This window comes from Manis javanica, chromosome 5 (genome assembly GCF_040802235.1).
Source record: "Manis javanica isolate MJ-LG chromosome 5, MJ_LKY, whole genome shotgun sequence".
NCBI lineage: Eukaryota > Metazoa > Chordata > Mammalia > Pholidota > Manidae > Manis > Manis javanica.
In genome coordinates, this window is record NC_133160.1 from 139,031,255 (window position 1) to 139,045,026 (window position 13,772).

Consider the following 13,772-nt stretch of genomic DNA (forward strand, 5'->3'; position numbering starts at 1 on the left):
GACCCCGGGTGACTCCATTGTTATTAAAAGCAAGAGGGTAGCAGGGAGGGGGAGAAGCAGGTATACAGAAACCAGAGCATCTCCTGCCCTCTGGCCAAGAAGACGAGTCAGAAAGGCGTTGAGGAAGGACAGAAAGAGCCGAAGTCGCGGGGCGGAGCAAAGGCGCCCGGAGAAGCAGGGGACTGGCTGCAGATAACCCACCCCGCAGGGATGGTACGGTCTGGGGCGGAGCGCAGGAGGCTCTCGCAGGGCTCTCCCCGCCCCTCTCCCGACCTCCTCGCCGTCCAGCCGCGGGAGCGAGTGAGCGCGCGCCCCGGCGCCGGCGCCCAAGCTCCACCCCTTGCCGGGCCGCCCCCTCCGCGTCTGCAGGGCGAGCTCGCCCAGCTCTGCGGACGCCGCCGCCTTCGCTGCCTCTTCTTCCTCCTGCCCGCGTGCGGGGGCCGCGCTGCCCTGGGTGGGCGGTGGAACCCGTTCGGCTGCTAAACGCTACGTGCGGCGCAGCCAGTTCCTCAGCCCGCGAGGCGCCGTGACAGGTGCAGGTTGCGGGCTGAGGACCCACCTGCCGCGGCCGCCGCGATGCCCACCATGCGTAGAACAGTATCGGAAATCCGCTCTCGCGCCGAGGGTGAGTGGTGGCTGCAACACGGGGCTCCATGCGGAGCGCGCACGGGGGCACCTCGGGGCCACCCTGGGGTCCGGCTGTGTGTGTGTGTGTGAGACGGAAGAGATGCCCGGTCTCGGAGTGTGTGTGTGTGTGTGTGTATGTGTGTTTTACGGAAGAAATACCCGTTTCCACCTGGGTAAGTCTGGCTGTTGCGCCTGGTCCCTGGAGGACCCTTCTCTCTGCGCCCCTTTTGATGCTCTGCAGACCCATCACGGCTTCAGAACCCCAAATTGGTGACCTGGGCTGGAGCCCTAAGGCTTTCTTTACACCGCAGTGACCGTTTGGTCCCTGTGCCTGAGCGCGCTTGTCCTGCCCACCTCCCACATCACTAGCGCACAAACCTCCCAGTCTCCCCTCACCTCCCCACCCTAATAAACAGATCACAACCCGCCGCCCCCGCCTATGGCGCCCACCTTTTTGCAACCCGCACATCATGGCTCCAGACAACATGGTTTACCTTTCCCAGGCTGCAGGATCCTTCTATCCACAGCCCCTTGCCTGTCAGAGCTCGAGGAGCCCTAATTGGGGTTGGTTGCTCAGTGGATACTGTGCATTTCAGTCTCCTCAATTCCGCCTTCTGCAGCGGAGTCTAACCCAGCTCCCATCCGAGGTTTTGTTTTCTTTTATTTTGTAGGTGTTTTTAGTTTTTTGCTTTTCCCTTTGCGGGCCCTGTGCACTTTGACCAGATGAGCCGACTTCTTAGCAAAGGTGTAAGGCGTTTACTTTGCTCCACCCAAGATCAGCTGTTGAATCTCTTCACCTGTCCGCATTGAGCAACAGATGCCTGAGGGTATATAGCAAGTAAGCTTTTGGAGGACTGAGACACCTTTTTCGTCCTGAGGAGCCCTCGGTGTCCTGCCTGGCATGGGCAGACATTCTGTAAATATTCCTGGATTTTGCTTATGGCAAAGCCAAGATTGTACATATCCCAAATTGTACTTTTTTTTTCTTTCCTATAAACCAGTACCTGAATCCTGCAAAGGGTAGGATAACATGTTTTTGAAAACTAGTCTATCTTGTCATCATCACTGATTGCCCCCCTTCCCTCTCACCTCACCCTTTAATGTGAGGCAGGTGGTAAAGTAGCTTTGGGGGGAGGGAAGGGAGAATAGGATTCCAGGATTTGAGACAGAGCATTTTATTATTTTTCCTCCTTAGAGTCCTCATGTGAAAAATGGGGCCACTGGGCTCTAATAGCTACGATGTTCTGATTGTAGTACTTAGGAAGCCCTAAATGAAACTGCTCTGAGTAGGTGGCTATGCAAGAGTGAAAACTGACCTGTATCCTACATAGAAATTTAATACATAGTTATTTCATTTGTAATATAACAAAAACTGTATAGGACATTATAGTTTTAGATGCACAGTTGAATAAATTATAGCGTTACAATAAAATACACAGTACAAAATGTATTCCTTTTTTTTACACTTCTGGGTGAAGTGAAGTTTTCCTAATCATTACTGAGTGAGCCATAGAGGTAATGAAAACATAGTGGTAAAAATGGGAATTTCTTTCATATAGTAGCAGAAGATGAATCATATATTGTCAGAAATAAGAGAGAAAAGACCAGAAAACAATGCAAAACCTGTGGCATGTGAAAGGATTATATTAGTATCGAGAGGCTATAGTGTTGTTTTTGACTGGCATTTCCACAAAGAGTGCCGTATGGACTCTTACAGCACTCCTGGGGGTTGGTGAGGGTGGTGCTGTCTGATGGTTCAGGAAAAATAGCTAGGTTCAGTGACACATTTGAATTAAGAACTCTGGGAAGACAACAGTTTCTTAGTTATTCTTTGTATTTCCACACGTCCAGCACAGTGTCGGGGGCATAGTGACACTTGGTGAATGACCCTTCCCTCCCCTGTTGGCTGGTTTCAGTTTATTATGTGCTCAGCATTTTGCTGGGGACTTTGGTGAGGACAACATAAATAATGACTCTTAGGGCTAGAGGTGTGGCCTGTTGCCTGCCCTGCCCACACTTTTCTTTCTTAAGGACTGTTCTCCTCTGACAGCTCCCACTGGCTGAACAGCCTTGTTCTGAACTGCAAGCCCTCAGCCTGAGCTGATGGGTAGGCTCCCGACCCAACAACAGACAATCCGTAGGTGCTTCAGACACTTGTAACCTTGTGTTTTGGTTCAAACAGATTCTCTGTGGTGATCATCTCTCTTGTGGAAAGAGTTAAGCTTACAGACATAGAGTGAAAATTGAAGCAGAAAGAACAGAAGGGAACAGGCTGGTAGAGGAGAGAATGGCAGGCTCTAACAGGTCATGTGAAGGCTGATAAGAAGAAGCAGAAACTATGCATGAATAGAGAAGGCTGGAAGAGATATGAGAGTGGGGCAGAGAGATAGTTGCTGAGAGAGGCTAGCCAGCCCTTGGAGCACCTCCCTCGCTGAGTTTTCTAGTCCCAGTTTCCAAGTAATGTTTAAATAGACTCTCATTTTCCTTGAAGTGATGTGAATGCATTTCTGTTCTCTGCATCCACATTGGCCACATGCATGGGCGTCCTGTGTGCAAGTTATTTACAACCAAACTGGGGCAAAAGGACTTACATGAAATAAGGAATAAATAGTTAAGAGGAGCTATTACTAACTGAACATTGTGCTTGCTGTGAGCAACCTGTGGAAGGTCAGGACATAACAGCATGAGTCCAGCCTGGCGAACATGTCATTGAGAAAGGATTTGAGATGAGCGCTCACACAAATGCTTCTCAAACTTTCAGTACACATGAATCACTGGGGATCTTGTTACATGCAGATTCTAAATCAGTAGGTCTGGGGAGGGGCTAGAGTTGTATTTCTGAGAAGCTCACAGGTAATTCTGGATAATGCTGACTTGCAGGTTACAGTCGGAGTAGCAAGGTTCTAAAGGATATTCTGTCTTTCTCAATAGTAGGGAAGGTGTTAAAGATAGTGACCATTGACAAAATGGTGAAAGTGAACATGACTTATTTTAGAGTTGTTAAGGAAATTGGCCAGGAGCAGAGGGAAACTTGGAAAGAGGATATAAATTTGAATAGGTAAAGTACTGCTAGATTACAGAGTATTTCAGATGCCAAGATGAGTCATTTGGACATGGAATCGAAAATTTGAAGATCTTAGAGTTCGTCTAACCCAATTTCTCTTTCAAGTATGATGCCAATGTATAAAATCTCTAACAGGGTCAGTTGGGAGCCAACTTATTATGACATCCCCCAAATGGAGTCATCCCCCAAAGAAGTGTCTTACATAAGTCTGGAATAAGTTTTTTTTAAATAAGTTAAAAAAAAAAGTCTGAAAATGACAAAGACCAGGATTAGTATTGGAATGGAGCAGTAAGAATGGGAAGGAAGGAATCAGATATATCTGAGTAGAACATTAACACATTCAACAGATATCTTTTGAGCTCCTTCAAGTGTTGTTCCAGGTACCCAGGACACATCAGTGAAGAGAACAGAAAAAAAAAAAAAAAAACTCTGCCCTGGAGGTGCTTAGATTCTAGTGAGGCAAGAGACAAAGAAAACACAATAAATTTGCAAATTATAGAATTCATTATGAGGTACTTGCTGTGGGAAAAATAGAAGGTAAAATGCATAATGGTGGGTGGATTGCAGTTTTAAATAGGTTCATTAGGCTAGCCTTCAATGAAAAATTGACAAGGAGGAGGTGAAGGAGTTATCCTGGTGGGGATCTGGGGAAAGAGTGTTCCAGGCAGAGGGAACAGCCAGAGCAAATGCCCCAAGGCAAGGGTGTCAGTGGTGGTGAAGGAACAGTGAGGGTGAGAATGGTAGGAAATGAGGTTGCAAAAGTCCCATCATAGGACACAGGAATATTGTGGATATGCAACAGGAGACAAATGGATTAAAATAGATAAGCTGTTCAGGATGAACTCATGTAGGTGAAACACATTTTGAGGAACTTTGATTTACACTCTTAAACCTGATTAGGAAAATATTTTAAAAGATAAGGAAATTGAGAAGGAAGGTCAATACAATAAGAGAAGATATACATTCTAATTTTGAAGTCATTGGGACAGCCATATGGACATGATTTGAAGATATTTAGAAATTCGTAGGTTCAGTGTGGGAAAAATCAAATGGGAATCTTGAGTTCAGAGATAACAGTTGAAACCCCGACAGTAGATAAATTTGCCAAAAAACAAGACAAGATAAAACAGAAAAGCTAAGATTATTAGATCTCTTCACTTCTACCCCAGCTAAATCAAATGGATCTGTGAATACATTAGGAACGCTAGAAGTAGGGATTGAAATAATAATGGTTTGCAAAAAAAATAGTTTTTCTTAGTTAACACTAGTACAGAGGTAGGCAGTCCAGGTCAGCTATGCCCAATTGCCTAAAGTCATGGGACACTGGCCCTTTATGCATTTCTGTTCAACAATTCTGAGTGTAGAACTTCCCTAAAGTCCTAACGTGGTCACTGAGGCCCCAGCCGTCATGTAGGGGTTCTAGTTAGGAAAAATGGAAGAAAGAGAGAGCAAAGGACTTCGCTGGAAGTACCACACAGACTAATGTTTATTTTGCATTGGCTCCCATCTACAAGGGAAGCTAGGAAATGGAGTTTTCTAGCTGGGCACATGGCTCAAAGTTTTATTACTAACAAGGAAAAAGGAAGAATGGTTCCTGGGTGGACAACTAACAGGCAGTCACCATCAGGTACTCAGATCGTCAAAGGCTCTTCTTATTAGAATTAAATGTCCGAAAGCTCATAATTTACAAAATAATTATTAAATTGTCAACAACAGACAATACACAAAAACACATATCTACACAATGGTTTTCATTTTATTCTAGATATTATAATGGTAAAATGAAGGCATTCATTTGGTTGTATAAAACGTGCTAAGTGATAAATTCAAGAGTTGTTTAAGGGATTGTTTTCCTAAAGAGGTTTGTGTAAATGGCAACTTTAAATGTTTGTAATTATATAGAATACTATGTTTTATTTACTTAAAAGGTAACAAAAGGAGCATTAAAGTAGTAATGTCTGTAAGAACTGTTAAAGGAAGAATTTTAGGAGGCTCTTTCATTAAAAGATAAAAAATGACCAAGATTCTTTTTGTTCCTTTAATGAACATGTATTATTCACCTGCTGTGGGCCTGCTAATTAGATGGTGGGACAAAAACGTGTGAATGAGGGAAATCCCAAAGGAAACATGGAGATGAGTTTAAAGATTTGTACCTGACATGGCACTGTGAGAGGGTGTGTAATAATATTTGATAATCCCAAATATATGTCATTTTGCTTAGTGTAATTTTGAAGATATTAAGGGTGGCAGAACTAAAACTGTTTTATGTTTTCTAATGTGAATATCCATCTAATCTATGTGTCATTCATTTTTTCATTATATCATTTCAAAAACAGTGAAAATTGAATCCTGTGCCTACCTTAAAGCCACAGGAAAGTTTGTATAGATCAGAGGATATTTCTGAACTTAGATATTTTCTGCCTGGGTCTCTAGTCACCCTGTTCCATTAGAATCTAAGTATTGTAAAGGCAACAGCTGCATTCTTCACTCCTCACTAGAGCCCACATCTTTCAACACTCTTATCCTCTGAATAGTAAGCTCTCTAAAGGATTTTTGTCTGTTTGCTTACTCATACTTTTTTCCCACTACAGATACTGTGTGTTACATAATAGAACCAGGTATTGGTTGAGTGAATAAATGAATTGTGTGACCTAGAGATGTTTTATAATCAGACCTTCTAGATACCATCCTGCTGAACTTGAGCACCGCAAAGGGAGCGATTTTTGTTTGATCTGTTCACTGCTTTACGCTCTTCACTTACAACTTTGCCTGCCACCTAGTTGCCCTCTATCCGATGAATGGGTAACTAAACTGTATTTAATGGAAGAGCTTGACTTGTTCTCTTGATTGTAAAAGTAACACCTCCTCATTGGCAAAGCACTGCAAAGGTGTCAGGAAGACTGTAAAAATCACCCCAAACTATACCATCCAAATATAACTACTGTTAACATTTTAATATATATCCTTTCCAGCTGTTTTTCACAAGAGGAGAAATATATTTAGAAAAATGAGATCATACACTTCATTATTTTTAGTTTTTAATCCAACTTAGTATTTCATGGACATCCTCGACTATCAAGTATGGATTTATGTGAATTCCATGAAGGAAGAGGTTTTTGTCTACTGTCACTGTATATATCCTCTGCCTAGAGCAGAGCCTGGTACTCAATAGGGGCTCAATATTTGTTGGACATATAGGTTATTAATTTTATGGCAGCTTAGCATTTTTAAGTTAGTGTGTAATATGTTACTAAGGAATCCTCTATGGGTAAACATTTAGGTCATTTCAGGATTTTTTAAGTAAACCAATCTCAAATGCATTTTTATACCTTTTATATTTTTCTGATTATTTCTTTGTTGAAAGTCCCTGGAAAGTGGATTTCTGAATCAAAGGTCTGTACCTTTTTTTTTTTTTTAATAGAAACCTTTATTTTTTTATTTTATGCTAATATTTTATTGAGTATTTTTGCATCTACATTCATCAGGGATATTGGTCTGTAATTTTCTTTTTTGGTGGGGTCTTTTCCTGGTTTTGGTATTAGGGTGATGTTGGCTTCATAGAATGAGTTTGGGAGTATTCCCTCTTCTTCTATTTTGTGGAACACTTTAAGGAGAATGGGTATTATGTCTTCTCTGTGTGTCTGATAAAATTCTGAGGTAAATCCGTCCGGCCCCGGGGTTTTGTTCTTGGGTAGTTTTTTGATTACTGTTTCAATTTCTTTGCTTGTAATTGGTTTGTTTAACTTTTGTGTTTCTTCCTTGGTCAGTCTTGGGAGGTTGTATTTTTCTAGGAAGTTGTCCATTTCTTCTAGGTTTTCCAGCTTGTTGGCATATAGGTTTTCATAGTAGTCTTTAATAATTCTTTGTATTTCTGTGGAGTCTGTTGTGATTTTTCCATTCTCATTTCTGATTATGTTGATTTGTGTTGACTCTCTTTTCCTCTTAATAAGTTGGGCTAGAGGCTTATCTATTTTGTTTATTTTCTCAAAGAACCAGCTCTTGGTTTCGTTGATTTTTGCTATTGTTTTATTCTTCTCAATTTTGTTTATTTCTTCTCTGATCTTTATTATGTCCCTCCTTCTGCTGACTTTAGGCCTCATTTGTTCTTCTTTTTCCAGTTTTAATAGTTGTGATGTTAGACTATTCATTTGGGATTGTTCTTCTTTCTTCAAGTGTGCCTGGATTGCTATATACTTTCCTCTTAAGACTGCTTTCGCTGCATCCCACAGAAGTTGGGGCTTAGTGTTGTTGTTGTCATTTGTTTCTATATATTCCTTGATCTCTATTTTGATTTGTTCATTGATCCATTGATTATTTAGTAGCATGTTGTTAAGCCTCCATGTGTTTGTGAGCCTTTTTGTTTTCTTTGTAGAATTTATTTCTACTTTCATACCTTTGTGGTCTGAAAAATTGGTTGGTAGAATTTCAATATTGTGGAATTTACTGAGGCTCTTTTTGTGAGCTAGTATGTGGTCTATTCTGGAGAATGTTCCATGTGCACTTGAGAAGAATGTATATCCTGTTGCTTTTGGATGTAAAGTTCTATAGATGTCTATTAGGTCCATCTGTTCTAGTGTGTTGTTTGCCTTGTGTCTTTACTTATTTTCTGCCCGGTGGATCTATCCTTTGGGGTGAGTGGTGTGTTGAAGTCTCCTACAATGAATGCATTGCAGTCTATTTCCCTCTTTAGTTCTGTTAGTATTTGCTTCACATATGCTGGTGCTCCTGTATTGGGTGCATATATATTTAGAATGGTTATATCCTCTTGTTGGACTGAGCCCTTTATCATTATGTAGTGGCCTTCTTTATCTCTTGTTACTTTCTTTGTTTTGAAGTCTATTTTGTCTGATATTAGTACTGCAACCCCTGCTTTCTTCTCACTGTTGTTTGCCTGAAATATGTTTTTCCATCCCTTGACTTTTAGTCTATGCTTATCTTTGGGTTTAAGGTGAATTTCTTGTAAGCAGCATATAGATGGGTCTTGCTTTTTTATCCATTCTATTACTCTATGTCTTTTGATTGGTGCATTAAGTCCATTTACATTTAGGGTGACTATTGAAAGATATGTACTTATTGCCATTGCAGGCTTTAGATTCGTGGTTACCAAAGGTTCAAGGTTAGCTTCTTTAGTATCTTACTGCCTAACTTAGCTCGCTTATTGAGCTGTTATATACACTGTCTGGAGAGTCTTTTCTTCTCTCCCTTCTTATTCCTCCTCCTCCATTCTTCATATGTTGTGTGTTTTGTTCTGTGCTCTTTTTAGGGGTGCTCCCATCTAGAGCAGTCCCTGTAGGATGCCCTGTAGAGGTGGTTTGTGGGAAGCAAATTCCCTCAGCTTTTGCTTGTCTGGGAATTGTTTGATCCCACCATCATATTTAAATGATAGTCGTGCTGGATACAGTATCCTTGGTTCAAGGCCCTTCTGTTTCATTGCATTAAGTATATCATGCCATTCTCTTCTGGCCTGTAGGGTTTCTGTTGAGAAGTCTGATGTTAGCCTGATTGGTTTTCCTTTATAGGTGACCTTTTTCTCTCTAGCTGCCTTTAAAACTCTTTCCTTGTCCTTGATCCTTGCCATTTTAATTATTATGTGTCTTGGTGTTGTCCTCCTTGGATCCTTTCTGTTGGGGGTTCTGTATAATTCCATGGTCTGTTCGATTATTTCCTCCCCCAGTTTGGGGAAGTTTTCAGCAATTATTTCTTCAAAGACACTTTCTATCCCTTTTCCTCTTTCTTCCTCTTCTGGTATCCCTATAATACGAATGTTTTTCCTTTTGTATTGGTCACATATTTCTCTTAGTGTTGTTTCATTCCTGGAGATCCTTTTATCTCTCTCTATGTCAGCTTCTATACGTTCCTGTTCTCTGGCTTCTATTCCTTCAATGGCCTCTTGCATCTTATCCATTCTGCTTATAAATCCTTCCAGGGATTGTTTCACTTCAGTGATCTCTTTCCTGACATCTGTGATCTCCTTCCGGACTTCATCCCACTGCTCTTGCATTTTTCTCTGCATCTCATCCCATTGTTCTTGCATTTTTTTCTGCATCTCTGTCAGCATGTTCATGATTTTTATTTTGCCTTTTTCAGGAAGACTAGTTAGGTCTGTCTCCTTCTCAGGTGTTGTCTCTGTGATCTTTGTCTGCCTGTAGTTTTGCCTTTTCATGGTGATAGAGATAGTTTGCAGAGCTGGTACAAGTGACCGCTGGAAGAGCTTTCCTTTTGTTGGTTTGTAGCCTTTTCCTGGGAGAATAGCGATAGTGGCTTGTGCTGGGCAGCTGTGCGCAGACAGGGCTTCTGCTTCCTGCCCAGTTGCTTTGGGGTTTATCTCCGCTGTTGCTGTGGGCTTGGCCTGGCTGGGGCTGTTCCTCCAAAATGGTGGAGCCCCGTTGGAGGGGGAGCAGCCAGGAGACTATTTATCTCCGTAAGGGGCCTCTGTGCTCCCTGCTGCCCAGGGGGTTAGAGTGCCCAGAGATCCCCAGATTCCCTGCTTCTGGTCATTTTTAAGTTAGTGTGTAATATGTTACTAAGGCTTCCAAAAAGCACCCACCCACCGGTCCCGCAGGGAAGGAATGCTCAATATTCTTTGTCCTCAGGCACTGGTCCCACGCACCCGCTCACCAGTCCCGCCGCCCTGCCTCCCTAGCACCGGGGTCCCTGTCCCTTTTAGGCTTCCAAAAAGCACTCGCAGAAAAGAGAAAAAAAAAAGGGGAAAAACGCGCGATTTCCTCTCTCCTCAAGTGCCGGTCTCAGGCACCCGCCCACCGGTCCCGCAGGGAAAAACGGGGGATATTCTTTGTCCTCAGGCGCCGGTCCCAGCCACCCGCTCACCAGTCCCGCCACCGTGCCTCCCTAGCACTGGGGTCCCCGTCCCTTCAAGGCTTCCAAAAAGCGCTCGCCAAAAAGAGGAAAAAAAAATAAAGGGGAAAAACGCGCGACCTCCTCCGTCCTCAGGCACCGGTCTCAGGCACCCGCCCCCAGGTCTCGCAGGGAGAAACGCGGGATATTCTTTGTCCTGATTATTTCTTTGTTGAAAGTCCCTGGAAAGTGGATTTCTGAATCAAAGGTCTGTACCTTTTTTTTTTTTTTAATAGAAACCTTTATTTTTTTATTTTATTTTTTTTTTGAGAGGGCATCTCTCATATTTATTGATCAAATTGGTTGTTAACAACAATAAAATTCTGTATAGGGGACTCAATGCTCAATGCACAATCATTAATCCACCCCCAGCCTAATTCTCGTCAGTCTCCAATCTTCTGAAGCATAACTAACAAGTCTTACATAATGAACAAATTCTTACATAGTGAGTAAGTTCTTACATGGTGAATAGTACAAGGGCAGTCATCACAAAAATTTTCAGTTTTGATCACTCATTATGAACTATAAACAATCAGGTCAAATATGAATATTTGTTTGATTTTTATACTTGATTTATATGTGAATCCCACATTTGTCCCTTTATTATTATTATTATTATTTTAAATAAAATGCTGAAGTGGTAGGTAGATGCAAGATAAAGGTAGAAAACATAGTTTAGTGTTGTAAGAGAGCAAATGTAGATGATCAGGTGTGTGCCTGTAGACTATGTGTTAATCCAAGCTAGACAAGGGCAATAATACATCCACGGATGCAGAAGATTTCTCTCAAAACAGGGGGGGTGAGGTTCTAAGCCTCACCTCTGTTGGTCCGCAATTTCTCACCTGATGGCTCCCCTGCGACTGTGCCTGTCTTAGGTTGTTCCTCCCTTGAGGAATCTTACCCGTCTCTGGCTAACCAGTCATCTTCCGGGGCCATACAGGGAAATGTAAAGTTGGTAAGTGAGAGAGAAGCAATATTGTTTGAAAAGGTTAGCTTTTTACTTCTTTGCAGTTTTACGCCCTGTGGCTTCTATGCCCAGCATTTGTCTTGAGGTATCTTTACCACTTGGAGGAATTATGATACTTGGTGAATTCGATATGAGGCACGAATTCTATTTAAGGGTTGTAATTAGGAAGGAAGAAGAAAAGCTATAGAGGTAGCAGATGGAAGAAAACATGGGAGGATTGATTATTTCTTTGACATATCTTCTTGTAGAGTACCTTAAGCATGTATAGGTTTTAAACTACCAACTAACTTGTGCTCACATATTAACATAATAGGAATACAGTTACATAACCAAAGCAGATCTATAATTACCAGCCATCTCCAGTGAAGCCAAGAAAACCAGTTAGGCATTTGTGAAAATTTGTCTATGATATAATGGATATTGTCTAACTGTACTTGAACAGTCTGAGAGAAATCAGACAAAACAACCCATTCCTGGGAACTGTTCATATCCCATATGTTCTTTTAACAGTAGATATTCTGTAGTTGTAAGATTTTGGAGCGCTACAACTTGCACTTCTCCTAATTCTTGGTTGAGTTCCAACAGTATAGATCCAGTCAAATTTGTTGTTTTACTGTATGCACAGGCCAGCTTAGATATCTCCTTCTTCATTCCAATGGCAAGTCCAGGAACCGGTGGGATGAATGCAGCTACAACTGCAGCAGTGCCTGGATCTTTGTTGAGGTTTTTGATGATCATCTTCTGGTATGACTCTTCCAGAGAGTGCTGATGTTGGAAGTTCTTCTTCATATTGTATCTTAGTTCATTTTCTGGGTAGCCAAATTAGGCTTTGATCCTCTGTATAAACACAAACAGACCCTTTGCCCACACTTTGATATGCCCTTTATACCATTGTGTAGAACTCATTGGAGGTCAAAGGTGTGTACCTTTTTAGTGACTGTTGATACATATTACAGAATACTAGTTTACACCCCCACTGAAAGTGGACAAGAGTGCCTATTTCTCTATCCCTTCTCCAGCACTGGGTAGATGCCTTTTTTATCCTTTCAAATGTGCAATGCAAAATATGAATCTCTAAGTTTATATTGCTTTAATTATTAGGCTGAATATATTATGGTAAGTTTTGTGATTATTTTTAACTTTCTCTGAATTGTGTTGATGTTTTTCATTGAATTTAAGACTTCCTCATTTGTTAAAGATATGACTTCTGTTTATGGTTTATCTTTTAACTTTTTATAGTATTTTCTAGTGTATATAAGTTAATTTTTTTAAGTATGTTTCAAGTTTTATGTTTCTGCTTTAATATCATTTCTTAATACAAGAAAATGCTAATTATTCACTTGTATTTTCCTTCTAGGACTTTTAGGTTTCATTTTAAAGTTATATGTGTAATTCCTGTGTGATTTATTTTGTTGAGATATAGGAGGTAGGGACCTAATTTTATTTTTTCTCAGATTATGGTCCACCTAGCATAATCAATTATTCATTAATACATTCTTCCCATTCTGATTTTAAGTGCTTTTATATACTAAATTAACATATATATAGTTGAGCTATTTCTGGAGTCAGTTTCTACCTCACCTTTTCTCTCCCTCCCCCTCTCTATTTGGTCTGTTTCTTTTGCCTAGGGTATCAAATTCCTTTATTGCAGTTTAATAAAAAATATACTCATAGCTGGCCTACTCCCACTACTATTTTCTCTAATTTTTTTGGCTATTTTCATGCTCATTTTTCCACTTGAGCCAGTGAATGTATCACTAAAGTTTTGAAATGTGCTGGGATATTTGTTGGCATTGCATTAAGTGTATAAATTTACATTGAGAGAATTGATATCTTTCACATAAGTGAGTCACACTTTGTTTTTCTCTCTACTTATTGCTATTTCTTTCATGTGCTGGTGAGTTTTCTTAAATCCTGCCCATTTTAATGATTTGTTCCTATGTGATTTATAGTTTATGAAGACATTGTGAATGGGATCCTTTCTAAAATTATATGTTCTGGTTTGTGACTGTTAGCACATATAAGGTAGAAGCTGTTGATTTTGAAACTGACCATGAGTCTGAAGTCTTGCCTTTTAAATGCTTTTTCAGTTAATTTTCATCTCTAGGTTTTTAAATTATACTGCATGCCAGAAAACAAAGTATTTTTTAATGAGGTTTCAATTAATTAGATGTGACCAAGTATTTTTGGTCACACTGTTTTTTTTAGCAAGCTTGGTTCATTTTTATCTGCTCAAGAATTTTGGGCTCCGGTTTCCAA

At 40.9% G+C, this 13,772-nt stretch overlaps 1 protein-coding gene across 5 annotated transcripts in view; it reads left to right on the forward strand.

Moving 5' to 3' along the window:
- Nucleotides 1-297: 297 nt before the first annotated feature.
- The window catches only part of ATP8A1 (ATPase phospholipid transporting 8A1), a 222,501-nt gene continuing 209,026 nt past the window's right edge, over nt 298-13,772 (forward strand). For 3 of the 5 annotated variants that reach the window (XR_012131751.1, XM_037002853.2, XM_037002855.2), the window contains exon 1: nt 299-625. Coding sequence is in view for 4 of the 5 variants with exons in the window: in XM_037002853.2 (XP_036858748.1) it covers nt 577-625 (49 nt within the window). In the remaining variant the exon portion in view is untranslated. Of the gene's footprint in view, nt 626-13,772 lie in introns of all 5 variants that reach the window. The other 2 variants (XM_037002854.2, XM_037002856.2) reach the window with 1 other exon arrangement.